General features: G+C 44.0%; 1 protein-coding gene across 1 annotated transcript in view; it reads right to left on the reverse strand.

Moving 5' to 3' along the window:
• LPCAT3 (lysophosphatidylcholine acyltransferase 3) overlaps positions 1-25,921 on the reverse strand; it is a 273,776-nt gene extending 247,855 nt beyond the window's left edge. Inside the window, exons 1-6 of the mRNA XM_069243022.1 lie at positions 25,434-25,921; positions 11,826-11,933; positions 9,624-9,730; positions 7,886-7,979; positions 7,565-7,602; positions 5,752-5,930 (exon numbers count right to left, since the gene is read on the reverse strand). Of these exons, the coding sequence (XP_069099123.1) occupies positions 5,752-5,930; positions 7,565-7,602; positions 7,886-7,979; positions 9,624-9,730; positions 11,826-11,933; positions 25,434-25,578 (671 nt within the window). The 5' untranslated portion in view covers positions 25,579-25,921. The remainder of the gene's footprint in view (positions 1-5,751; positions 5,931-7,564; positions 7,603-7,885; positions 7,980-9,623; positions 9,731-11,825; positions 11,934-25,433) is intronic.
• Between the last annotated feature and the right edge of the window lie 1,135 nt (positions 25,922-27,056).

A 27,056-nucleotide genomic window follows, 5' to 3' on the forward strand; every position in this document is an offset into this window, starting at 1 on the left:
AATTGTTTTGTTTTTCGAATTAGTTTTGTTCTGTCAATGTAGTACATTAACGCTCTTTTGATGTCTAATGTATGTAGTGCTCTTTCAGCTACAGAATTTGGCTGTGGGAAGAACACTGGTATTTCTACTGTTTGATTCAAGTGGAACAGTGATATGACTTTTGGTAAAAATTTAGGATTTATCCGTAGAACTACTTTATGCTTGTGTATTTGAATAAATGGTTCTTGTATGGTAAATGCTTGAATCTCACTTATTCTTCTTAGAGATGTGATGGCAATTAAAAATGCAACTTTCCATGTTAAGTATTGCATTTCACAAGAGTGCATGGGCTCAAAAGGTGGACCCATGAGTCGTGTTAAGACAATGTTGAGGTTCCATGAAGGAACTGGTGGTGTTCTTGGTGGTATAATTCTCTTTAGGCCTTCCATAAACGCTTTTATGAATGGTATGCTAAATAGTGAAGTTGAGTGCGTAATTTGCAGGTAAGCTGAAATTGCGGTAAGATGTATCTTAATGGAAGAAAAAGCTAGCTTTGACTTTTGCAAATGTAGTAAGAATCTTACGATGTCTTTGGCAGATGCGTGTAAGGGTTGAATTTGATTATTATGGCAGTAATAAACAAATCTTTTCCACTTATTTGCATAGCAATGTCTAGTGGTAGGTTTTCTAGCTTGTTTTATGACCTCCATACATTCCTGTGTAAGGTCTAAGTGTCCGAACTCTAGGACTTCAGGAGCCAAATTGCTAGATTCAGCGATGCTGGATTTAGGTGTCTGATCTGTTGTTTGTGTTGCGTTAACAGATCTGGTCTGTTTGGTAGTTTGACATGAGGCACTACTGAGAGGTCTAGTAGTGTTGTGTACCGAGGTTGTCTTGCCCATGTTGGCGCTACTAGTATGAGTCTGAGTTTGTTTTGACTCAACTTGTTTACCAGATATGGAAGGAGTGGGAGAGGGGGAAAAGCGTAAGCAAATATCCCTGACCAACTCATCCATAACGCATTGCCCTGAGACTGATCTTGTGGGTACCTGGATGCGAAGTTTTGGCATTTTGCGTTTTCCTTTGTTGCAAATAGATCTATTTGTGGTGTTCCCCAACTCTGGAAGTAAGTGTTCAGTATTTGGGGGTGAATCTCCCATTCGTGGATCTGTTGGTGATCCCGAGAGAGATTGTCTGCTAGCTGATTCTGAATTCCTGGAATAAATTGTGCTATTAGGCGAATGTGGTTGTGGATTGCCCAATGCCATATTCTCTGTGCCAGGAGACACAACTGTGTTGAGTGTGTCCCTCCTTGTTTGTTTAGGTAATACATCGTTGTCATGTTGTCTGTTTTGACAAGAATGTGTTTGTGGCTTATTATGGGCTGAAATGCTTTCAGCGCTAGAAATACTGGCAATAGTTCTAAGTGATTTATGTGAAACTGTTTTTGTTGAGTGTCCCATTGTCCCTGTATGCTGTGTTGATTGAGGTGTGCTCCCCACCCTATCATGGAGGCATCTGTCGTTATTACATATTGTGGCACTGGGTCTTGGAAAGGCCGCCCTTGGTTTAAATTTATACTGTTCCACCATTGAAGCGAGGTGTATGTTTGGCGGTCTACCAACACCAGATCTAGAAGTTGACCCTGTGCCTGTGACCATTGTGATGCTAGGCACTGTTGTAAGGGCCGCATGTGCAACCTTGCGTTTGGGACAATGGCTATGCATGAGGACATCATGCCTAGGAGTTTCATCACCATTTTGACTTGTATTTTTTGTTTTGGATACATGGCCTGTATTACATTGTGAAATGCCTGAACCCTTTGTGGGCTTGGAGCGGCAATCCCTTTTGCTGTGTTGATTGTCGCCCCCAAGTATTGCTGTGTTTGACACGGCAGAAGGTGTGACTTTGTGTAGTTGATTGAGAAACCTAGTTTGTGGAAGGTTTCTATGACATACTTTGTGTGTTGTGAACACTGTTCTAGCGTGTTGGTTTTGATTAACCAATCGTCTAGGTACGGGAACACATGTATTTGCTGCCTTCTGATACGTGCAGCTACGACTGCCAGGCATTTTGTAAAAACTCTTGGCACAGTTGTTATTCCGAATGGCAACACCTTGAATTGGTAATGTACCCCTTGGAATACAAACCTTAAGTACTTTCTGTGTGAAGGATGTATCGGTATATGGAAATATGCATCCTTTAGGTCTAGTGTTGTCATGTAGTCTTGTCGCTTGAGCAGTGGGATTACGTCCTGTAATGTCACCATGTGAAAGTGATCTGATTTGATGTAGGTATTTAATGTTCTGAGATCTAATATAGGTCTCAGACTCTTGTCTTTTTTGGGTATGAGAAAGTACAGAGAGTAAACTCCTGTTCCTTTCTGTTGGTTTGGTACTAATTCCATTGCTTCTTTCTGTAGCAATGCCTGAACTTCTAGTCCTAGAAGATCTATATGTTGTTTTGACATATTGTGTGTTTTCGGTGGGACGTTTGGAGGGAATTTGAGAAATTCTATGCAATAACCATGCTGGATAATTGCCAGTACCCAAGTGTCTGTTGTTATCTCCTCCCAATGTTTGTAAAATTTGCTTAGTCTCCCCCCCCCCCCCCCCCCACAGGTGTTGTGTTGGGGATGTGTGACTTGGAAGTCACTGCTTGTTTTGAGGAGTTTTGGGACTTTGGAACTTTCCTCTATTCTTTTGGAATTGTCCCCCTCTATATTGCCCCCGAAAACGTCCCTGCTGATATTGGCTTTGATAAGTGGGCCTTGCTTGTGAGGTTGTGGCCTCTGTAGGTTGACCTCGAAAACCTCCCCTAACTTGTGTTTTGCGAAATGTGCCTCTGCTCTGTGGGGAGAAGAGTGCGCCCATGGCTTTTGCCGTATCAGTATTTTTTTTTAGTTTCTCAATAGCAGTGTCGACTTCCGGCCTAAACAACTGCTGTTCATTAAAGGGCATATTCAGCACAGCTTGTTGTATTTCCGGCTTGAATCCTGACGTACGCAACCATGCGTGTCTCCTTATCGTTATTGCAGTATTTACTGTCCTTGCAGCCGTATCCGCTGCATCCATTGCTGACCGTATCTGATTATTGGAGATACTTTGTCCTTCTTCCACCACTTGTTGTGCCCTTTTCTGGAACTCTTTGGGTAAGTGTTCTATGAAATGCTGCATTTCGTCCCAATGAGCTCGATCGTATCTTGCCAAAAGTGCTTGTGAGTTGGCAATGCACCATTGGTTTGCTGCTTGTGCTGCAACCCTTTTACACGCAGCATCGAATTCGCGACTCTCCTTGTCTGGAGGTGGTGCGTCTCCCGAGGTATGAGAGTTTGCTCTCTTGCGAGCTGCCCCGACAACCACAGAGTCTGGTGTTAATTGCTGCGTAATATAAACAGGGTCTGTTGGCGGTGGCTTGTACTTCTTCTCCACCCTTGGAGTTATGGCTCTGCCTTTTACCTGATCCTGAAATATTTGTTGGGAATGTTTTAGCATTCCCGGGAGCATAGGTAAGCTTTGGTATTGGCTATGAGTGGAGGATAGTGTATTAAACAAAAAGTCATCCTCAATTGGTTCTGCATGCAAGGTGACGTTATGAAAAGGAGCTGCCCTTGAGACCACCTGCGTGTAGAATGTACTGTCTTCAGGTGGCGACGGCCTCGCAGGGTAACAGTCTGGGCTGTTATCTGATACAGGAGCATCATAAAGGTCCCATGCGTCGGGATCATCTTGACTCATTGCAGTATGAGTCGGGGATTGCATCAGTGGTGGAGTGGCTACCGGTGATGTGTGCATTGATGGTGGTGGAGTTGTTTGTCTTGCCACCTTTGCCTGTGGCTGCTAGTCCTTTTCTTGAAAGGCAAGTCTTCTTTTCATCTTAATTGGGGGAAGAGTACTTATCTTCCCTGTGTCTTTTTGAATGTGGAGCCTTCTTTGTGTGTAGTCTGGCTCTACTGATTCAAGTTCTTCTCCGAACTTATGTCCTTGCATCTGGGAGGACAATCCCTGTTCCTCTGTGTAGGAACCTGTTTTCGGTTCCGAGGCTGGATGTTTCGGAATCGAAACCATTAGGTCGCCTTTTTGGGCTCTGAGGAAACCTTTATTTTCGGCGTCGTGGTGTCTCGGTGCCGACCCATTTTGGTGCCACTGTCTCGGTGCCGAATCTGCTCGGAGCAGCTGTTTCGGGCACGAGATTGCTGTGTGGCGGTATCTCGACCGGAGTCGGATGACTTCGCCACAAGAGTGCCCTTTTTCGGTGCCGATGATCGGTCACCTATTTTTCGGGTTAAGCCATGGCCTGTTGGTGGTGGCGTCCCCTGGGCTTTTGTTGTCTTCTCGTGAGTTTTATGTTTCGACATCTTACTCACGGTTTTCGGCATTTCTTCTGGATCGAACTCGTCCGAGTTAGATTCCTGGATGGAGAAGGTTTCTTCTTCCTCCTCGAAAAGCCCTTGTCCTGTCGGCGCCGACGCCATCTGCAGTCTTCTCGCTCTTCAGTCTCTTAATGTCTTCCTCGACAGGCTTCACAGGTATCCTCCTTGTGCTCTGGAGACAGACACAAGTTACAGACCAGATGCTGATCTGTATACGGATACTTGTTATGACATTTTGAGCAGAAGCGTAATGGGGTCCGTTCCATCAGCCTTGAAGAGACACGTGGCCGGGCAGGCCCCGACGGGGAATCAAAAAAAAACCCGAAGGGCCACCGGAGCTCTTTAAAAGTCGGTGTTGATCTGTTGTAATTAACCAGATACCGAACGCAAACAATACAGACGATTTTTCCAAGATTCTAACTAACTTTCCGACCCGAAACACGGAGCGAAAAGGAACACGTCCGAACCCGATGGCGGAAAAAAAACAATCTAAGATGGAGTCAACGCCCATGCGCAATGGAGCCGAAATGGGAGGAGTCCCTCGATCTCGTGACTCGAAAAGACTTCTTCGAAGAAAAACAACTTGTAACACTCCGAGCCCAACACCAGATGGCGGGATGTGCACAGCATGTGTATCTGCAGCTACACATGCCATCGAACATATACATATATATATATATACATATATATATATTTTTTTTTTTTTTTTTTTTTTTAACAGCACGTCCGAAGAACAACATAGGGTCATCAGGATGTTAATAAAGAAAATGAGTTAACAAGTGAGAAAAGTGTGCACAATTCACATTCCTGGCATTTGTAACTTTAGAAAAAAATGGAGAAGATGCCATATATTGGTCCAAGCACCATTTTCAGCAACAAAGCACACACGACCAACAGCACACTTGGACAAAACTTGAAGAGGAATATGCTTAAAAGCCTATCCATAAAAATCAAAAAATAAAAATGGATTGTGAACTAGTCCCTTGATGCATGGAGATTATTGGTGACAATATGAATGGGGGCAGGAGAAAAGGCTAGCAACCATGATGAGGAAACCATGTCACAGGGTCAATAAAGCAAAACTGAGGTTCATTGTACATGAAATTCAAGTGCGGAAAAAAAGGAATGCAGAAGATGGATATTCAATGGCAATGGTTTGTAGGTCGTGGAGAGGAAGAGTAGGCCACCTTGGAGGGTAAATTAAGGTGCTAAAGGGTAGGATTTTGCCCTGGGATAGCTGCATCAGCAAAGCGGTCTTAAATCCTTCTAGTAGAAGAACAGATGATGCTGTACATCAGAATGGTGGTGCACCAACAGAGTTGTGTATTACCTATATATAGGCTGGTTGTTACTGTGAAATCATTGTTCTCCCACACTGCACACCCTGACCAGTTACCCACCTGTTGGGCCTCTGCCCAGGAATGTCAGTCAGTTCCCCGTCAGCCATCTTTTGGTAGTTCCTAAAAGAAAATTGTGGCCCCACCAAGAAGCCACCATAAAAGTAGGAGAAGCCAGCCACCTCCAGGAAGGAAGGAACATGCTGCACTAAAAACTTCTCTTGCTCTGGGGCATCTTGGCCCTGTGGGGAGAAAAAAAAACAGTTACTAAAGTCCTCCATCGGTAATACAGACATAGATAAACAGAAGAAAAGACAACATAGATTCCCTATTTAATATCAAGTTTTTAAGGCAGCACAAATGAAACTAAATTCAGGATTTTCACACAAAAAAAAACCATATATATATATATATATATATATATATTGTTGCATTCTAGTATGGAGGGACATGGGAAGCGCTGGTCATCAATACTCATCAGCCGATCAAGTCCAGTTTTAATTGTCACAAAAGAGAGAAATACATCTGATACACTGACAGCCGAACCAGGCTAACCTATGGGATCAATAATAATGAATCCCAAAACAAGGCAGTAATAGAAATACACATTTAAGTTCCACTTCCTCCATTTCAGAATTTTAAAAATAATCTTAAGACATTAGACCAGTTACAGTATCCAATAAAATTCAACCTTTTTGCTATTTGTATCCTCTTTGGTCGTTTTACTATAAATGTGTGCAGCACACAATTTTTCCCTCTACTTTGGTGCACAACTAGTGTGTAGCTTTGGAGGTTGGCTAGCTTTGGAAGAGAAGTAGGCAAATGAGGGTACCATGGGAGACTGTGGATTATTAATGGGAGGTAGACAATCAATTTCGAGCGTTGGTTCTCTTTCTTGAAGGTCTTACACCCTGTGAGGGGCTCCCAAACAGATTTATTAAATGGATTTTTTTTCATAGACTGAAAAGGCACTTCTTGTGTGGGTCAGGATTTTGAACTTTTTTGACAACATCAATTTTTCTGCATACTTTAGTTGTAAATAAACACTTTGTATTTTGAGATTCATGCCAATTTCCACTTCAGCCAATCAACTAACATCTAAAAGCTGAAAACATAGTTGGACAATTAAGCATTCTTAGAACCATTTGCCATCAGCACTGGGGCCAAACTGCAAGTAGTCTAGCATAGACACTACCCTTTGGGGAATATCTGGGGCCAAAGTCCATTGAGTTTAAACCGTAATCTTCGGTAAATACTACAGGAAGTTCGGTGTCAAAGTGCGCTATAGATTAAAAAAAACACACTGTTGCAGCCCCAGCAATCAGGTTCTGCATTTCAGAGCCGCTACGTGTTAATCAAGTAAGGACTGACGAAGATTAACTCTGTTCACAGTTTATGATCAGTCACCTGGAATCAGAGGACTCATGCTAAACAGAACCATGTAGACACAGGGAGTTACAAGAAGCTACAGACCGCAGAGTTGGGTAAAGAGAGGGAGGGGTTCCAGCAAACTTCTCAGCATTTTTTTTAAAGATAACAGCATGCCATATTACCCGAGAGTCATTCAAATACAAACTGAAACCACAGGTGATCATGCTGTACTTTTTGCTGCCCTGCAGTGGAAGGAGTCTGTGTCCTTCCAGGCTCTACGACGAGGAAGATGAGTCCGAGAGACAGGGTCTTTAAAAATGGTATCCGATTGACTATTACTGCTGTCCCACAAGACAAATAGTAAAAATTAGTCCTCATACGTGAGGACCTTGATCTATGTGACTAGACTAGTTTTACCAATTTAATCCAGGATAGATACCACAACACAAACACAGTGGCACTGCACTCCTCCGACCAAGACCAGGAAAAGAATAGGGACACATACCTCAGTTTTACCCCCGTCATAGTAATCAAAGGCGATACCTGAAAGAGGTGAAAATAATTAATGAATATACTAAAATGCCCAAACTTTCCAAGAGAGTCAGGACCTTCATGGTTGGGCCCCAGCGGGTGAGGAAGCAGACTGGAAGCTTAAAACCATTGATGGGTAAGGTAAGCAGAGAAGAGGGGAAGTGAATTATTTTATTTCTATCCCACACATGAACAGACGATCTTTACAGGGCACAGCTCAACAAGATGTGAAAATACGGGAAAAGATACAATAAGGTGGCATGAGAAGTCAGGGTGGAAAATATCAGCCACTCACCAATGAGTTTTAGGGTGAGTACGCAATGCGGCATCGTCCACTTGATGTCATATGTATCTGTGGCTGTGAAGTAGTACCCAGACAGCAAATACAACTGGAACAGAAAGAAAGAGCAGGTTCTTAATGAGTTTCCACTTTTACACCAATAATAGCAACTGGCAATCCCCTGCTTTATCCAACGCCAATCATTACATGTGTGAAGCTATTAATAAAACCCACTGTGACAGAACATTCAGGTAACTAAGTAAAAGGAAGACCATGTACAAGCAAAGCGCCAGCCTATCAGGAAACAGGCTAGTTTACTTGCTCGAGTTTAAGGCAGACAAATCTCTGAATCCCTTTTTAGGGAGTTGGTAAATTTTAGCTTTCCGACATACATGTGGCCTTCACTCAGTACAAAATGTATCCATGAAATTTATCAGCTTGACAACTTTAGATTAATCTTTTGGATAGCCATAGTTTTGTCACGTGGCTCCCTAACACTATATAGCTTTTGGAATATCGTACAACCAGTCAGCTCGTCTCTTCCACACCAGTCTACAGTACGTCTTGGCATGGTGCACATCCACAGACACTCCAAAGGTCAGACAAATCTAGCATTAGATGCAACTTGGGTAAACCATGAAAAGGGTTACAAATTTTCCTTGCGTTGAATCTGGATTTTCCAGCTTTACAGTTTAAAGCAAGGTAGCATTTCTGAATCCAGGGCCATACGCAATCACAGACTGCACTTCAGAGTGTCCAAAAACAAATAAAACCCCAGCTGAAGATATAGTAATTCCCAGCAACAAATTCATGCAGAAAGCCCCAGGGCGTGTACATGGAGAATCACAGCATTAGACTTTGGAACATAAAGAAAATGTCTTTATTCAATTTATCAGAACTCATTTTATTACTTAGCTGAGTAACTGCAGGTAATTAAAGCGTGTTGCAGATTTTCAGTGCCGCAAGTGCTTTGTGCTCATTATGTGTTTTGTACAGTTTGATCTCTAGTTCAGCCGGGACAGCACTTGCAGCTGTCCCATGCCTGTTTCTTGTTATTTGCTATTGTTTACGGAGAATAACTAACGAGCTTCACAGAATGCAGATCGGTCCATTGATGACTTGAGTGAGATCTGGCAATGCCATGGAAAGCAATGCTATTGCCTGTTTACAAGGTTGGAGTAATAAAAATAAAATAAAAAATAAAAAGCGAACAAACCTCTCCAACTGCTTTTGATCTTCTAGATGTTAAACAAGTCTACTCAGTTTATCAGTCTGTCCTCTTGTTACAGTTCTGCCTGCAGCTACTTCTGCTCTATTCAGATGAGGGATAATGGAGGGAAGAACGTTATGGAATAAAATACACGTTCGGATATTGCACGGAAATACAGCCATACTATGCTATGTAAAGGGGAAATGGATGGATGTATATCTGCGTTCATATTGGTATGCATAGCACCAGAACAGCTGCCACATGACTATAAATGTGAACCATTCACATACTTCTGTGAAACATTTTAGCACTGAACAGTCCCAGTGATCCTTCTGCATTGCGAGATGAATACGTCAGGTGGTTGTGGATAGCAGCTTTAAAACAACTAAGACCATGTATGTTCTCTCCATTTGGGTCAAATCACATTGTGGAGGAGCAGTGGCAAAAATAACTGTGATATGCAACTGGGCAAACAGCTTTTCACAGCCAGGAAAAATTCAGTCAAACTCCAGGGCAAAACCACGAAACAGGGCTACTGCGTACCATCTGGAAGGTGAAACTGGTGAAAACAGCGGTGACAGTCCTGCCCATCAGCCGGAGGATGAGGAATTGAAGCACAACACATAGCAGTGAGTGGTACAGCTGAGATCCTGTAACACAAGACTTGAATTAGAGATGCTATACATTCAACAAAAGCTTTTACACAATCAAATAGGCTGGATTGGCGTGGGTTGATAAGTCTTGTGAGGTTTGCCCTCAATTACAGATGGGTAGATCAGACAGATGACTTGGCAGAACGATTAAGTTGTTATCCAGGCTGTGAAGCTTCAACAGTCACGAGTAGAGTTGAAATTCACAATACCTCCACAGCTTCCAACAGCTACCAATATGCATTTAATGCACGGAAAAAAGCATAATACCAAGCTAAACCTAGGCTAATATACATATATGAAGGATTTGGGTCGTACTCGGATGTCGCAGATCTAGGACTTTCAGGGTGTCATTTGTAAATAGGAGGCACCGTCAGACCTAACCTCACGAGAGTTATTACTGTACCACTTCATTTTGTCCCTTCTTTGTAAAACAAGACATCAGACTACAGTTTATGCCCTTCTGTGTGTAAATACTCTAGCTCTCCAACTTTGTGTTGTACTTCTTCCATCTCTGATGCAACATTCTCGAATTATAAGCCCTTCTAAAGCCAGTGGGAGTGAAAACACATCAATACCTTTTTGTGTAACTACCGGCCTTTTGTGATATTGGCCCTATGGTCTCCCTGTATATCCACAAAAATATGGTTTATGCTCAATGCAAAGTGTCTTAGAAACTGTACTCAGATCTTAAAAACCAACAGGTGCTTAAATTTTAGATTTCATGGCTGCATGTCAGAAACCCCAACTAGCACAACATTTATTTAAACAAAACAAGAAAAAAAAAAAAAAAAAAAAGTACTGGGAGCATTCCCATTGCCACGTGGAATTACAGAAACGGGATGAACAGAGCTCCTTCATGTAGCCTGCATGTTTCCATTGTCCTGCTTTGAGATGGGATACATTGTGGCCCTGTGGAAAAGCTACAGGCGCAAACCCACCAATGGCCAGTACACCAATGCATCTCATGTGTAGATTCCAGTATTGGGACAAAACAATCCTTAAATCTACTTTACTATCGTTACCAGTGGCACAGCCAGCCATCTTCTATGGGAAGTAGTTGTTATGGTTGGCAGAGGATGGAAAAAACTTATCGGTCAAAGCCTGCTGTCACAAATGTGACAGACGGAATCAAAGTCCACTCTCTGCAACTACAAGTAGTCCGAGCACAGCCCCCTTCTCTGCAGTTTCTACTTGCCTTTGCTCATAGAAGACTCTAATCTACATAACTTTACTGCTCGTCACTGAGGGAGAAAGGCCAACCATGCCCAGGGGAAAGGTTTCAGGAATGGAATGCCGTGGGTGACTGCCTGTGCAGCGAGTATTTGGCACATTCCACCTTAATGCCTCTACTCTAGCTCTCTGAATAGAAGTGTGTGTAATATGAATCTACACAGTCTGGGGCTAGAACAACCCTGGACTACCAGCATAAGTTGGTGTGAAAATGTGTACTGAGCACGGAACTGCTGCTCTGCCCATCAGTGCACAGGTTGGTAACGGGCCTTGCTGGTAAAGGAGTGCATAAATGAGGCAGTTTGGGTGTAGGCTTGTGGGAGCCCCTGAGCATTTGCTGTGCATTCTGTGCTCCTAAAAGGTACAGTCCAGATGTTTTGGGGAGAAATACATTTCAATCTAGAGGTGGAATACAGTCCTGGTATATCCCTAGCGCTTACATTTTATCGCCAGGAAACAATTTGCACTCACTGTTCATTTACATCAAAGGGACCATATTTAGGTGAATGACACTCCTGAAGATTATAAAGGTCTGAAAATGAGTTTGAGAGGACAAAGAAGGAATACAATATCTCTGAACATTGTTCCGACTTCAGGGAAAGGCAAGAGCAGTTGCTCTAGAAATAGAAGCAGTGATCAGAAACACAGTCAGTCACCTTGGGGGAACAGCAGGTAGGAAGCGGAAGAGGACCAGCCAAAGATCCAAGACGAGTCTTGGCTATGGAAGACAGTCTCCTGGGCTGTGTAAAAGCCTGCCTCTGCAATTGACTGCCAACGAAGACGTCAGAAATGTTGTTACTGTGGGCTACATGCTGCCAGTGCAGTTCCTCTGAGAGCTGCCAGCCCTGTGCTCAGTACCTACCAAAGTTAAAGTAGCAGATTGCGAGGCCTGTGATGATGTGGAACATGTAGAAAAGGTGAGGGTCCTTTCCATAGAGGCACCAGCGTTGGAATAAGGCCAAGGGGTAACCTGTGGGGAGAGAACAGCATTAAAGATTAGTGCACACAAGCTAGCTCTTTTCTGTGTATAGAAACAAACAAAACCATGACAAAAAGTCAGAGCAGGTTATCTCTAGATGGCCTGGCAGAATATTCCTTCAGTAGTCGTGCACACATAAGGTGGAGTATGGAGGAGAAGTGGCTAAGAAGACTGCTCCAGGAATTCAGCAGGGAGATTAGAGTAAAAAAAATATTTCGGCAGGTGCCCACATAGCGGGACACAGGAATAACAAAGCTTCGAACCTTAAGAAATACAGAGTATGAGAAAGATACCAAGGACACCCAATTCCACCAACAACACACAATCAACAAAAAATACCCAGCCTGACGACACAACCACAGTAGAAAAAAATTGTTCCCTCATCATTTTAGGATTTGGGTTGTAAGGTGTGAGAGTTTTTCCAACCATTGAGGACAGCAAATCTACCTTAGTGGTGCAATTACGAGGTATGTCTAGGCTGCAAATTAACATCTTCAGGGCAGACAGGGAAATGATGTGTGTTAAATCTTGAAGAAAAATGCATGCAGAAAGTACCAGGGCTCAAATGACAAAAGGGCTTATGGTGCACAGACACCTGGTCTGGCGGAGAGCAAAGTCCCGCCAACGGTGGTGTAAACAGGACTGGTGGTACCAAAGCTAAGGCAGACCTAAAGCGAGCAACCAAGGTCATCAGTGAATTTCAAAGCAACGTGGTATCCCAACAAAGGTGTCAGCTGCCCTCAGAGTGAATAAGCCTACCAAGGGAGAGGTCGATGGAGACAAAGGGATGCTTATTTTAGGCGGTGGTAACTCCAAGCATCAAGGAACTCATTCAGCATGTGCCAAAAAAACTTGGCGGAAGCCAGAAAAGCCACTGCGCATGTGTGAAGACAAGACGAGAAGCACTCTAATATACTGTCTGTTAAATTTTGGGGTAAGTCAATTAAGTATAAGATTGATAAGCATGCAGGGAGGCACAAATAAAAAGGAAGGAAGCAGCAGAATAAGATATGAAACGCCTTTGAAATGAATTTAACATAAGAATCTGCCTCTGCTGTCCACCTTTAAGACTCATGACATGCATAACGTTCTCTAGCATTCCTCGAGTGATGGCATACACCTCTGCAGAGTTGTAGAATTTAATAAAATATCTACTTGCCCATGGGACAAGTTGCTTCATAGATCTACTTGTCCTATAACAATATCCCCTTGTCCCTTTGGTGCCTTGTAGCGTGGTGACAAATTATGGCAGCAATCTCATTATATAAGGGATCTGACAATAGCCTCTCTGATTATGCCAGTGCTCATACTATAGTAGGGTATGAATATTAGAAATCCCTTATTTTGCCACCTTTACACAGATGTACATACTGGGGCTGTAGGTAGCAGTAAGCAATAGTTCAAGGGTCTGAATGCCCTTTAGAATCTCTGCAAACCTACAAACTTGCATGTTTGCCTGGCAAAAAGCCATATTCTCCAATCTTTTCCCCATACTGAGAAAGCTTGGAAATGTAAATGAAAAAAGTAATTAGAGGGAAAGTGAACTTGTATATGCCAAAATGCAGTTCACAAATATTTTCTAGAAGTACCACTTCCTGGCCTAATTCTGTAAATTCTTGTTAATTCATGGGTTGAAAATCCACACTAATGCAAGAAAATATACAACAGGTGCACTTTTGTGACTTCCTTTAAGAACTGGGCCCCTAATTAGGTCTGGCATTAACCAAGACCTTTTGTTTTTATTATTCAGTCTCTAGCTGTCTGCATTGTGATGTTTCACCAAAAATAGGTTTGCTTTCGTGTCTGTTATGATAGCAAGGGCCCGGCAAGACCCAGAAAAATAAAGTTTTACAAAAACCATGCCAAAACAAGACATGCATTGACAAAACCAAAAGCTGACGACCAAGGTCGACCCTACTGGCTTTGCCAGTGCTTGCCTATTTTCATGTTTCCCATAATCTTTTTGAAACTTGTTACACCGACTTTTCCATTATGGGTATATTTTTTTTAGAAATATTAGCATGCATCAACACATTTCATTTAATGATACTTCATAGAAATGCTATCTAAAATGTCATGTAGTTTAAAAAAACATTTAATTCGTAATTGCATTTTTTTTTTTTAATGAACGTTTTGATTTTGAAAGCAACGAACCCTCAATAATGCTTTGAAGCTTCTGAAAATGTGTGCATGTAATTAGAGAGCATTCTGGGAACATTATAAGTAGCATCCCATTTTTAAATTTTGCATGTGTACACATTTTTACACTGGAACTTTCAGTCGCGCAGTCCAAGCTTACAGCATTTCCGTAGTCACTCACCCAAATAATAAAGGCTTTGCATTAATGAAACACATACAAGTCCATACAGCATTAACATACGGACACAAATGTTACCTTTACTGTAGACAATGGCCTTCTCTGAACCATAATGTGGTACTGTAAACTGGCAAAGGGCTTGCGCTGCAGGGGATTGGGCTTACTTGCCACAAGGACAAAATAAATATGAAAACTTGTTGCCCTTGAACCCAAACTATGGATCCTGGGTGTTGGGCTATAGGAATTCCACACCCCTGCCTCTGCTCATGCATCACAGGCAAGATGACAACTAAACATTATTGCCCATCTATTGAAAACACTCATACATAGGTGTGAGAGGTTTCCTGACAAAGCAGTTCTAACCGTTGGCAATTTACCTGCATTTGAAAACAAGCATTTGCAATGCAGTAGGTCTTGCATTTGCTTGAGTTAGAGCTATTGGTGTTGTAAATGCTTAACTGGACTTTTCTTGCCACATATATTCGTCAACTCTGCCGCATAATTTGGTCCTCTGTCACATAATTCCAGTGGTCTGCATATAATTAAAGCACTTACCTTCTTCCTCTATGTGCAGCAAAAAATAAAAACATTTTACTTTTAATATTATTATTAATATTATTATTTTGGGGTCCCTGGTAAGTTATGGGCAAAAATGTTCCGTAAAAGGAATGCACTGCAAAGAGTTTTAGTGCAGGAATATTGTAGTATTATGATTGTAATACTCAAGCAGCCCCTAGAGGGTACCACTATAAAAATAACATTTGTAAAACATGGTCATGAAACTATATAGCCTGCCCCTAGAGAGCATAACAAAAAACCAGAATAGCAGAAAGTAATGCAGTGTAACTATATAACCCTAGAGGGCGCAGTGCCTTACACATTTTCAGGCCTACTGCAATACTATTACACACAAGGCCCTAAAAACACGAACTACTCCCAGCTGTAAAAAAAAAAAAAAAAAAAAAGTTCCAGCCACGAGAGAGCTTAAAACGACATTAAATGGTGGGAGAGGTTAATATTTTGCCCCCGTCCCAAACCTAGTGTTGGGATCCAGAAATGACCTAGACAGAAAGCGCGTCATGCTGAACATTTTGATGGTGGTCCCATTGCCCTAGGACCACCACACAGTGAGTAATGGGAAAATGTTTTGTACAAGGAATGACCCGCAAAGAGTTTTGCGCATATTGTAGTATCTTGATTGCAGTGCTAACAACAGCCCCTAGAGGACACCATAGTAAAAGTAGCATTTGTAAGAAACATGGTCATGTTACCACATAGTCAGTCCCTAGAGGGACTAACATGAAAACAATGTCAGAAAGTATTGCAGTGTATCCATATATGTATCCCCTGGAGGGTGTGAAGCCTTACAAGTTTTCAGGGCTAACAGAGCTCCTGCAATACTATTACAAACAAGGCCCTTAAAACACAAACTACTCCCAGCTGTAAAACAAATGTTCCAGTCATGACAGAGCTTAAACAACATACATTGAATGGTGGGAGAGGTTAAAATTTTGGCCCCACCACCAACCTAGTGTGGGGACCAAGAGATGACCTAGATAGAGAGTTGTGCTGAACGGTTTGGTAGTGGTCCCAATGTCGTAGAGCCACCAGTTATGGGCAAATATGTTTTGAAAAAGAAATGCCTCGCAAATAGGGCAAGTTTCCGGTGCGCAGTTAATATTGTAGGACCAGCTCCTTCCGCTGTGCTGGGAGAGCCGCTTTGAGGATTTCTGCGTTAAACGTTCTGGTTTGAAAACTTTTCAACTGCTAAACTTGTTAAGTGGTACTCATGTAAATCGCTCCTCAGATCGAGGTCTGGATATACTAAACTTCACGGAGTCAAGTAAAGCGATCCTCCGATAGAGTTTGTGCTATATGAACTTTTTTAAAGAAAAAAAAATAAATTAAATAGAACATCCCTCCAGTTTGCAGCCTTTGTGCGCAGACACCACAAAGAAACAGCAGCTTATCCAAAACAAGAACAGGAAGATACATAGGGCCATGGACCGCGATTAAGCAAAAGAAAAAAGTGCACCACACTAAGGTATGCAGCCGATCGTGCAATAATCCACATAAAAGGGTCAGTTTCCAATGCGATAAAGCAGCTTCAAGGCGGGACGAAACAAAGCGTTTACCTCGGAAATCAAGGGAATTTTGAATGGCAGGCCAAGGAACGAATGAAAGTGATGGGAGTCTTGCTAGCACACAGATGTAGATTGCAACATGTTGAAATGGAGAGCGCTTGCTCGCTGCCTAGCCTCAACCTAAAAATAACATTCATCCAGTACTGTTCAGAGGCAAGGAAATGCACTACATCAAGCTTGTGCCTCAAGTCATGCAATTCTGCCACTTAGGTCGCAGATATCTAGGACCACAACCACATATGGAGAGGATGTTCAAGCAGCAAAGCAATCCCTTTTCCTCCCAAGACAGAGAAAGGTTTTAAATCCCAGAACAGTTTGAGACTCAATAAATAAAAAAAAATAAAAAACGTTTTTTCTTTTTAATGAATATACTCCAAGGAAATTATATTGCCCTCTAATATCCATGGGTCCGTTAGTCTGTGGATGGTTGCAAAGACAAGAGATCAAATTATTTTCAGGGAAGCAGTCTGGAGGTGCTAGAGCTCAACAAACAGACTGGTCAGCCCAGTGCCTTTCTTTTAGAAAGTACCTGAATGCACACTACAGGGAGTGCAGAATTATTAGGCAGGCAAATGAGTATTTTGACCACATCATCCTCTTTATGCATGTTGTCTTACTCCAAGCTGTATAGGCTCGAAAGCCTACTACCAATTAAGCATATTAGGTGATGTGCATCTCTGTAATGAGAAGGGGTGTGGTCTAATGACATCAACACCCTATATCAGGTGTGCATAATTATTAGGCAACTTCCTTTCCTTTGGCAAAATGGGTCAAAAGAAGGACTTGACAGGCTCCGAAAAGTCAAAAATAGTGAGATATCTTGCAGAGGGATGCAGCACTCTTAAAATTGCAAAGCTTCTGAAGCGTGATCATCGAACAATCAAGCGTTTCATTCAAAATAGTCAACAGGGTCGCAAGAAGCGTGTGGAAAAACCAAGGCGCAAAATAACTGCCCATGAACTGAGAAAAGTCAAGCGTGCAGCTGCCACGATGCCACTTGCCACCAGTTTGGCCATATTTTAGAGCTGCAACATCACTGGAGTGCCCAAAAGCACAAGGTGTGCAATACTCAGAGACATGGCCAAGGTAAGAAAGGCTGAAAGACGACCACCACTGAACAAGACACACAAGCTGAAACGTCAAGACTGGGCCAATAAATATCTCAAGACTGATTTTTCTAAGGTTTTATGGACTGATGAAATGAGAGTGAGTCTTGATGGGCCAGATGGATGGGCCCGTGGCAGGAATTGGTAAAGGGCAGAGAGCTCCAGTCCGACTCAGACGCCAGCAAGGTGGAGGTGGAGTACTGGTTTGGGCTGGTATCATCAAAGATGAGCTTGTGGGGCCTTTTCGGGTTGAGGATGGAGTCAAGCTCAACTCCCAGTCCTACTGCCAGTTCCTGGAAGACACCTTCTTCAAGCAGTGGTACAGGAAGAAGTCTGCATCCTTCAAGAAAAACATGATTTTCATGCAGGACAATGCTCCATCACACGCGTCCAAGTACTCCACAGCGTGGCTGGCAAGAAAGGGTATAAAAGAAGGAAATCTAATGACATGGCCTCCTTGTTCACCTGATCTGAACCCCATTGAGAACCTGTGGTCCATCATCAAATGTGAGATTTACAAGGAGGGAAAACAGTACACCTCTCTGAGCAGTGTCTGGGAGGCTGTGGTAGCTGCTGCACGCAATGTTGATGGTGAACAGATCAAAACACTGACAGAATCCATGGATGGCAGGCTTTTGAGTGTCCTTGCAAAGAAAGGTGGCTATATTGGTCACTGATTTGTTTTTGTTTTGTTTTTGAATGTCAGAAATGTATATTTGTGAATGTTGAGATGTTATATTGGTTTCACTGGTAATAATAAATAATTGAAATGGGTATATATTTGTTTTTTGTTAAGTTGCCTAATAATTATGCACAGTAATAGTCACCTGCACACACAGATATCCCCCTAACATAGCTAAAACTAAAAACAAACTAAAATCTACTTCCAAAAATATTCAGCTTTGATATTAATGAGTTTTTTGGGTTCATTGAGAACATGGTTGTTGTTCAATAATAAAATTAATCCTCAAAAATACAACTTGCCTAATAATTCTGCACTCCCTGTAGAACTAATACTACAAACAAAACTGACACAATGCAAGTTATAGTCCTGGGTGGCTCATCCACACCAGAGGTCTCCCACCTTCTATATAACGAGAGTTGCTTCTCATCGATGAATAATTCAGAGCTACTACAGACTGACAATTGCTGCAGTGGTGCTCACATCAGAGACAATCACAAGTACCCACAACACTGCATGATTACTAGCAGTGACTAACCAGATGTGCGTTACACTGTGGGGTGATGACAAAATATATCTAAAATGTTGACAAATACAATAATAAACAGGTGTGTAGTTAAGTATACATTTACTTTTCTGTGCGCCACACCAACTTACCTTAAAGCTACAACACCCACAGAAAAAGATTTAATGTAAATAAAACATTTACATATATATATACACACACACACTTAAAAAAAACAAAGGTTAAAGAGACGTTATAATAAGGCTCACATTTTAAAGGTACAAAACCACAGAAACCCAGCTGTTATAGTTGGAGTTATTTCAAGTAATTCACTTGTGACTCCGCCATGCACAGCTATCGCATCACTTTTACAGCAAATGTTACACTGATATTATTAAATTAAATGTTAAAAGAGAATGTCATGAGTGCTGTAATATGTGGGGGCAAATAGTGCATGGTGAGGGCACGAGTTACAGTTTGCTTAGGGCACGAGTTATAGTTACTTGACATAACCAAATATCACTGCTGAATTTCTCTGGTTTTGTACGTTTAAAATGTGAGCTTAACTAGAATGCCCCTGTAACTTTTTTCAGTGAATTTATATGTTTTTTTTAACGTAATTTTGGCCATGCACGGCAGGGGTTGGGTCTCTGGAACAGCTAAGAAAAAAAATCCACGTGTCACAGTTACTACATGAGATATTGCACGCAAAAAATGCTAGGATGCAAATGCCTCGATCAAGAGACACAGATGACAAGGTCGAAATGCAGAGAAAAGCCAATTGCTTTATCTTCACCATGTGCAAGAAATATGGATGATTAGTACTTTACAAAAGTGGAGCTTCAACTTGAGCACTAAGTGCATCCCATTGAGGTTAAATTCCTGTCAATTGAGCATGGTGCCAGACTGTATCCTGCCATGCGTATTTATTCAAGAAGAGCCATCATTTTGTGCAGAATATCTACCCAGCTCGAATACGTTCTACTAGCTAATTAGTAAGCGCTACCTCGCTGGGTAAATGTATAGTGCACTTCCTACACTACAGCTGCGTAAAGGAGGCTGGAGAAATGCCTTCAGTGACCTTGTGTGTCTAACTTGGCCAATGTGATTATTACGCAAGCATCTTCATCAGATATCCATACAAGGTGGAACTGCAGAGAAAACACACTGGGATGATTTGTACTTTACAGAAGTAACTTGGCTCCATGAGGGGAGAGGCATGACGAACCCCCCCCTCCCCCTCGGATCTTTTCAACTTTGCTCTGGGGGCCCCCCAACCCATATTACAAAATTGTAGCCCGATGAGATGGTGGTCCCTGGGGCAGTCTGCAGGGCCACCCTATTAAGTTTGTTTTTCTTGCACCAATGAAGTGGTGGTCAAATGAGAGTGGGGACATTAGGTTAAGTTGCAGGTAATGAAGGCTGTTATATTGTTTATATGAGGGCAAGCGCATCTTTCTGCCACTGATTTGGCTGGAGGTCATACCAAAGATTTGACCTATTCAGCACTGCCTACTTCAATATAGCTTGACCCTCTGAATTAAAGATTACGGAGCTGGACTGCATTTCCTGGAGCTACATTCAGGGTACTGCTGAGCTACTACCAATTCTTGAGCTACCCATTAGAGACCACTGATCTACACGCTACTTCCCTTGACCAACTCTTCTGGTCTAGGTGGTTGTCTCCAGGATCAAAGTAGCACACAATTATGCTCTGGTGCACTGAACCCCCTTTATAGTAAATCTCAGTCTTTTCAACTTTTAACCTTCACACTGGGTAAGGTTTGAGCCCTCAGTCCCTGGTGGGTTCCGTGCAATCTGGGTAACTGCCTGGCTTTGTCTCAGCAAGTCTCTCCTGCTTCTGGGAGATTGTGTGAACCACCAGCTCCAGCAGGGCTTCGTCAGTGACAGCTATGTATTCTGTGAGGTTGCCGAATTAGGTTTCCCATGGCAGTTTTGCATAAAGTGGCCTGGTCCATACAAAAGTCTCGACCACAGATGAAACTGGTGGCAGACGAGTGATAGTAACACACAGGCCAATCTCAGCCCAGCAACAAGGCCACTCACCATCCTCAATTCTTTCAGGAAAAGCAGCTCAGTTCAAGCATGTCATGATTTGCACAGAAGCTAGGGTGAAGCTACAATTCCTGATGAGGACAGCAGCCAGGTGCATGTCACTCTTCTGCTGGCAAATAGCAGTGCAGACTGCGGACTCCAATGTTAACTCCCACTAGAGTTTGGCAATCTTCATGTTGGCAGTCATGGTTTATTCATCAAACCATAGGTGGAAAGTCCATTACTTGCTGACATGGTATACAGATCGCACTTCGCAGCACTCCTCTGCTGGCAGACCTCACCATCACCCTGATCGTGGTGCATCTCACTCCTGCGGAGTTTGATGTACGTGAACGTCAGATACTTTTTTTGTCAAACTGTTATTCGTTTTTGAAAGGATAGCACAAAGTTGTGAATAACACGTCATAACGCCCATTCTCCAAAGCAGGCTAATGACAGGTACAGTTTCACATTTATGAACAGGCCATCAAAGTGTACATAGATACAGCACTGCGGGAGACTCGGGAAGATATAGAGAGCTCTAGTCTGAGTGGGACACGAGAAGAGAGGGAGTAGCTCCACTGTGAGCGCGTGCCATAGTCACGCATACTATTGGGACCTTGATGATGCTTCAGTTTGTCCATGCTGATGCCAGGGTCCTCTTGGCAGCGCCCAGGCATTGCCAAAGGATTGATCTGTCTCCTTGAAATTGGTATTTAAGAGATGGACCCCTAAGACCTAAAAGAGCAATTTCTGGAGCTAAGGGGACAGGATAGCCCAACATGTCCCTTATTTGTGCGAGGATCTCCTCCCAGTAGGGACCAATAGTCAGGCAGTCCCACCAGATATGGTAAAAATCTCCAAGTAACCCCATCCGCTCCAGCATCCGTCATGTTTGGGAATATTTTCCAGAGTTTTTCAGGATACAAATCCCAATCATAGATGCCTTTGTAATGGAATTCACGTAGTCTCATTGAGTGATTGAATCTGTGTATGTCATGCCATAGGTGACGCCATTGCCATATTTCAATTGTGATCCCCGCGTCTGCTCCCAGAGTGTAACGTTTCGAGAGGTGGGGGTAGGTGTGGTAGATCGATCTCAAGAGTGTGTAAAGAAGTGAAATGCTTACCCCGGTAGTTCCCTCCTTCCACACAAATTGCTCCACGGGTAGGATATCTCTAGTGGGAGCTTGCCTTATATCAGGCTGAAGAAGCCAATGTTTTAATTGGGCATAATGGTACGTCTCTGAGGCTGGTACATTAAAGTCTCAGCAGCAGTTATCAAATGTTAAGACATTCCATCCATGGAACAAATGTGATATGGTAATGCACCCCCTCCGTTTGTAAATGGGGCCTGATAGCAATGTGGGAGGGAAATCTGGATTGAAATGAATAGGTGTGGGAGGGGAAAGGTCGTGAGCTCATTGCTTTTGGTGACCACATCCCAAATGTTCAGGGTAGTGCTTAACTAAGCATTAAGGGGAAGGTCAACTTTAGGCTTCCAAATGGATGTCACAGGTAGTGCTACTCACTATTGCCCGGTCCATGTGGAGCAAATGTTAGTCTGATTCCTTAACAGACCATTCAGAGATTACTAAATTGGGTTGCACTGTAATAGAGTGAAATATCTGATAAACCAAGGCCGCCGCCTTCTTTAGGAAATGTCAAAAGGCGATATGCTGATCCGTCCCTCTGATTTTACCATATCAATTTAATAAACAGGGAGCTTATTGTGGTGGAATTGCTCGTCCACCTGAATCGCGAGTCCTTAAAACAGACACAAAGTAAAGAGGAGCACCGACAGCTTAATGGAGTTGATACCACCTAGCCAGGTTTAATATAAGGGAGTCCATTGTTTCAAGTTAGTTTAACTTGTTGCAATAGTGGCTTTGTACAAGTCAGTTACCTTGGGTGTAAGTCGTATCCCTATATACGAAGCCAGACACTAATTTGAAGCGCTGGAGTTCGGCTTGGAGAGCCTGCGTCGGGGATGGATTGGTGGTGGGGGGTGGGTGAAGGAGGGCGTGGGAAGCAAGATGTCATTGTCCAACTTACTATTGAGAAAGTGGAAGTTAACTGAAGAATGCAACTCCATTGTGTTGCGTGTTGGCAGAAGATGTATATAAAAAGGGGGTATGATCTACGGCACAGTATGTGCGTTTCTGTCCATTTAACGTGAGTTTCCTGGAGCACTATGATGTTAAGGTGTCTGTCAAGCACATATTTCCAGATTGGAGAGCGCATGTAGGGAAAATTAAGACTCTTAACATTCCATGTTAGAGTATTTAATACCATCCGAGTATGTAAGAGGGTAAAAGCTGCTTATCCTATAAGAGACGCAAAAAGCGATCATGACCATCCGACCCTCTCGCTCCAGCCAACCCCGCTATCGGTCCATCTTCCCCCGACCAGACCTCCATTCCTCCAAAGAAATGTGTTCCATCATGCAAGGTAGTAACAACCAAACAAACACAAACCAGGGAGCAAACACTCCCTGCCAATCACCAATTTCTAAATACTAAGGGTCTAGTGCACATTAACGCTTCAAGCGCCATAGCAGTTTGCAAATGCAAAGTGTATCGAACACAGTACTCCATTTACTATGGGTCACCTGGCTTAACTTGCATTCAGTCTACAGACCCTGAAGTGGTTCAAACGTTATAAGATCATCAAATCCAGTACCCTCTCCCTGAGCCACTCCTCAAGGATGGCAACAAATAAAATTAAAATAAAACTGAGGCGAGCATGGCCGTCTCATAGGGATAGACACTAGTGTCAGGAATTGGTTCTTGCCGCCTCGTTTCACTTTCTGGTGAGACTGCCAGTCTGCAGCGGTAGGACCTCCAATGCTGTTATTTACGGACGTCCCACCTTGATTCCCCTGGGTCGCAAGGGAAGTGACATTGAGGCCCAAGAGAGAGTCCGCGCCATCCAAGTCCGTAAAGTGGTGCTGCTTGTTGCACAATTCAAAAGGCACTGCCAAAGGGATAGGTCCACTTGTATTTCACACTGCCACAAAGGAGGGCGTCTGTTATGGGGTTGAATTGAAGCCTCTGTGCCAGCATCACCAGAGCAACATCTTGGAAGAGCGAGCATTTCCCTCTCTGAAAAGTGACTGTGTCCTGACGGGATGTGCAAAGAACCAGTTCCTAATTAACAACCCACTTCGTGAATTTGTTTCTGCCACCGTAAGGCTGGTAAACGAAAGAATGGCAAAGTTCAAAGGCAAAGAGTTAGAGCAGCAGTCAGTCCTGTCCAATTTAGCCTCATGTCTGACTGACTATTCTCAAGGACTGCCACCTGACATGTTGATAATTAAGTCATACCAACCACTCCTCAAGGCTTTAATTAAAAGTTTGGGGATTATCAGAAAGCGCACATAGTCTACCCTGAGTGCATGAGTAGTACCCAATAGGAACCCTCAGAGAAGATGGGAAGACTGGAGGGAGTGGCGTTAATACTAAACTTTATAACTCTTGGAGGGCAGACGTAGAAGAGCCCTGTCAAGTTAGTTTGGGACTGGATACGTGTTAGTAAGTAGTAAGGTAATGCAAACAATGGTAGATTCAGAAAGGGTTATTAGCAAGATTTAAGGTAGGCACTGGTGCAAAGGAAGCCATTACGAAGAGGATAAGAGTTAGAGGTGGCGTGGTCTCATATGACGTTGGTTTCAACAAGGATGTTGTAGGGGATGTTTGGGGGGGGGGTAGGGGGGGCTAGTATCGCCTTTAGATACGAGAGGCGGTCCAATAAGGGACAGTGTGGCTTTATGGAAAGGCAGATTTGCTAATAGTGTTTTGAAAAATGGCCTGAGGAGGCAGCAGTCAACGGATGTCAAGTATGGTAGACTTTGTTATATCACATACCATGAGATCCTTAAGCATGACGTGTGTGCGAAACGTCCTGAGCTATCAGGCAATAAGATCTGGAGTAACATATTGGAGTTCAGGTGTTTTCATTGTAAAACCTATCCACCAGGAAAAAAAGTTTTAACTGAAGGTGGTACAGTAGGAGTTGCATTAAATTACCGGGCCAACCTACGACCTCTCTCTCATATGAAACGGTTCGCAAAAGAGGCAAAGTGAACTTTGGCTAGTCTTTATCGTGGCGAAGTCGTACAACAGGATAACAGGGCCGTTAAGGTTTCTCACTCATGGCTCGAAAGGCCACGTCACTCTAGGGTCTAGGTCACAGAGGACACAGTGCAGCAGTTTAACCTACACCAAGGTTGCAGTCAATGTATGCTCCTAGTTAAAAGGATACAAACCAAAGCTGTAACACCCAGAACGCATAATACTAGCACATCACCTCCTAGGACGGGAAACACTCCGGACTCTAACGACAGGTGGGTGACAACTCTACCAAGCCAAACTAGGGGTGGGATGGCGAGGCTGGTGGCGGTGAGGGGCAGTATATCGGTCGCCTGTCATATGGCGCACTATTGGCGATATTTAAACGGGTAGGGAGGAAGTCTCACAGGTGATCAGTGTGATGATATCATATGAATGAGGTGAGAGGTGGCCCTGGGGACTCTCAGTTGTGACGATGGCCAGCAAGACAGGGGGGGGGGGCTCCGGCTGGAATGACAGATCAGTTAAAGTGAGGGGCTTGGGGTGATGACAGGCGGTATCTGAAGTGAGGATATGCGGTGTCGACTGAAAAACAGATATAATGGGCCTTACCTATCAAGATGGACAGGATAAGCCGGAGTGCGGACTCGGAGGCCCCAAGGGCCTGGGCGGTGGCCTCCAGCACGCCGGTGGCTGCCCCGAGAGCCTCGGCGGCCGCTTCCAGTATGGGACCCCCGCCCTCTGCTGCCTCCGCCATCTTCCTCTGGGGAGGGCCCGAATTCTTCGGCTGCCCAGCGAGCTCCTATGCTCCCAGCCGGGAAGTAAAAAGACGTTACAACCGCCGAGTCAGGTCACCGAGCCTCTGTCCGCGCGCCGCCGCTACCTGCAGTCCGACGCTCCAATCAACCACCTGCTTCACACACGCTACACAGCAGCGCGCGGCAGGGCCACGCCCCCGTACCCAAACGTCTGGCGCCCGGCCAGGCTCCGCCCCCTGCCAGCATCGGATTGGCCCTCTACAGGCAGTCCACCTGCAACTCTCAGCTCTGATTGGGCGGAGAGGCGGTAAAAGAACTTTTCAGGAAAACCGGGGGAAAGGTGAACGGAGGCGGGGCAATGGGCGTGGTCAGGCCCTGGCATGACTTCCTCATGGGGCGGAACGGTGAGGAGGCGGGACCAGGAGCTGGTGAAATAGTGAGCCAAGGGGGTAGAATAGAAGTGGGTGGGCGGGGCTTAGAGGGTCTCGGCGGTGTCCCATTGGACGGAGGGGGAGTGCATGGTGGAGGCTGAGGACAGTAAGGTTACTGTCGGTCAGTCAGCTGCCTGCACACCCTTAGGCCTAAAGCTTGTCCTGTGCAGACCGGTCCTCCGGCTTAGGCAGCAACCGTTATTGAGGAGGAAGGGTAGTTTAGGGAGGTGGAGTGTCTGCACATTGGGCGAGGAAGATAGGAAAATGTTTGATAAAAAACAACCCGAGTTTCTGAAATTCGGGTGCCAGGACGCTTCTTCTCCTTGGTTTTGGCACCCATATCAGTTATCTGTGGCATTACTGGGTGACGACAGGCAAGAGAACGTGTGTTATCCTAAAGGCAATGTGCCAGAAATATTGGAGAGATATTTAAAGTACTCCCTGCCTACATTGTAAGGGTATTGCAAGCAGTCGCGGGGGTGTCGGGGCAAGTGGTGGGATGGGGAAGCAAGCAGTCGCGGGGGTGTCGGGGCAAGTGGTGGGATGGGGAAGGGGTGGAGTGTGTACACAAAAAAAAAAACCTTTCCGGCTGCATCAACGCTCTTCAGGCTCCACTGCAGGCTCCCAGACTGCCCTGCGGCCAATCCTAATGCTTCTCTCATGCTGCTGGCAACATGAGAGCAGCATCAGGATTGGCCTCAGAGCCCTCGATTTGCGTTCCCAGGCAGACTGGGAGCCTGTGCCTGCTGTCTCCAACCCGTTAAAGCACAGCTCAGGTTGGGGATAGCTTAGTGCCCATGTCAGTTTATCTGTCCTGAGACTGCCGGCCCAACCCACAAGAGCACTGACAACAGTGCACATCACTCACCTCCGTGCCTTTCATCCCCCATGACCCCGCCTCCTAGAAAAATAAAGCAATAATGAACATAGTTTATTATTGTTTATTTTTCAAGATTTGCAGCTGCTGCTGCTAGGGGGGGGTGGGGAGCGACGCTACTCCACCATAGCGGAGGGGTCACCACTGATTGCAAGTCACTGAGGTGTTC

This window comes from Pleurodeles waltl, chromosome 7 (genome assembly GCF_031143425.1).
Source record: "Pleurodeles waltl isolate 20211129_DDA chromosome 7, aPleWal1.hap1.20221129, whole genome shotgun sequence".
In the NCBI taxonomy this organism is placed as follows: domain Eukaryota; kingdom Metazoa; phylum Chordata; class Amphibia; order Caudata; family Salamandridae; genus Pleurodeles; species Pleurodeles waltl.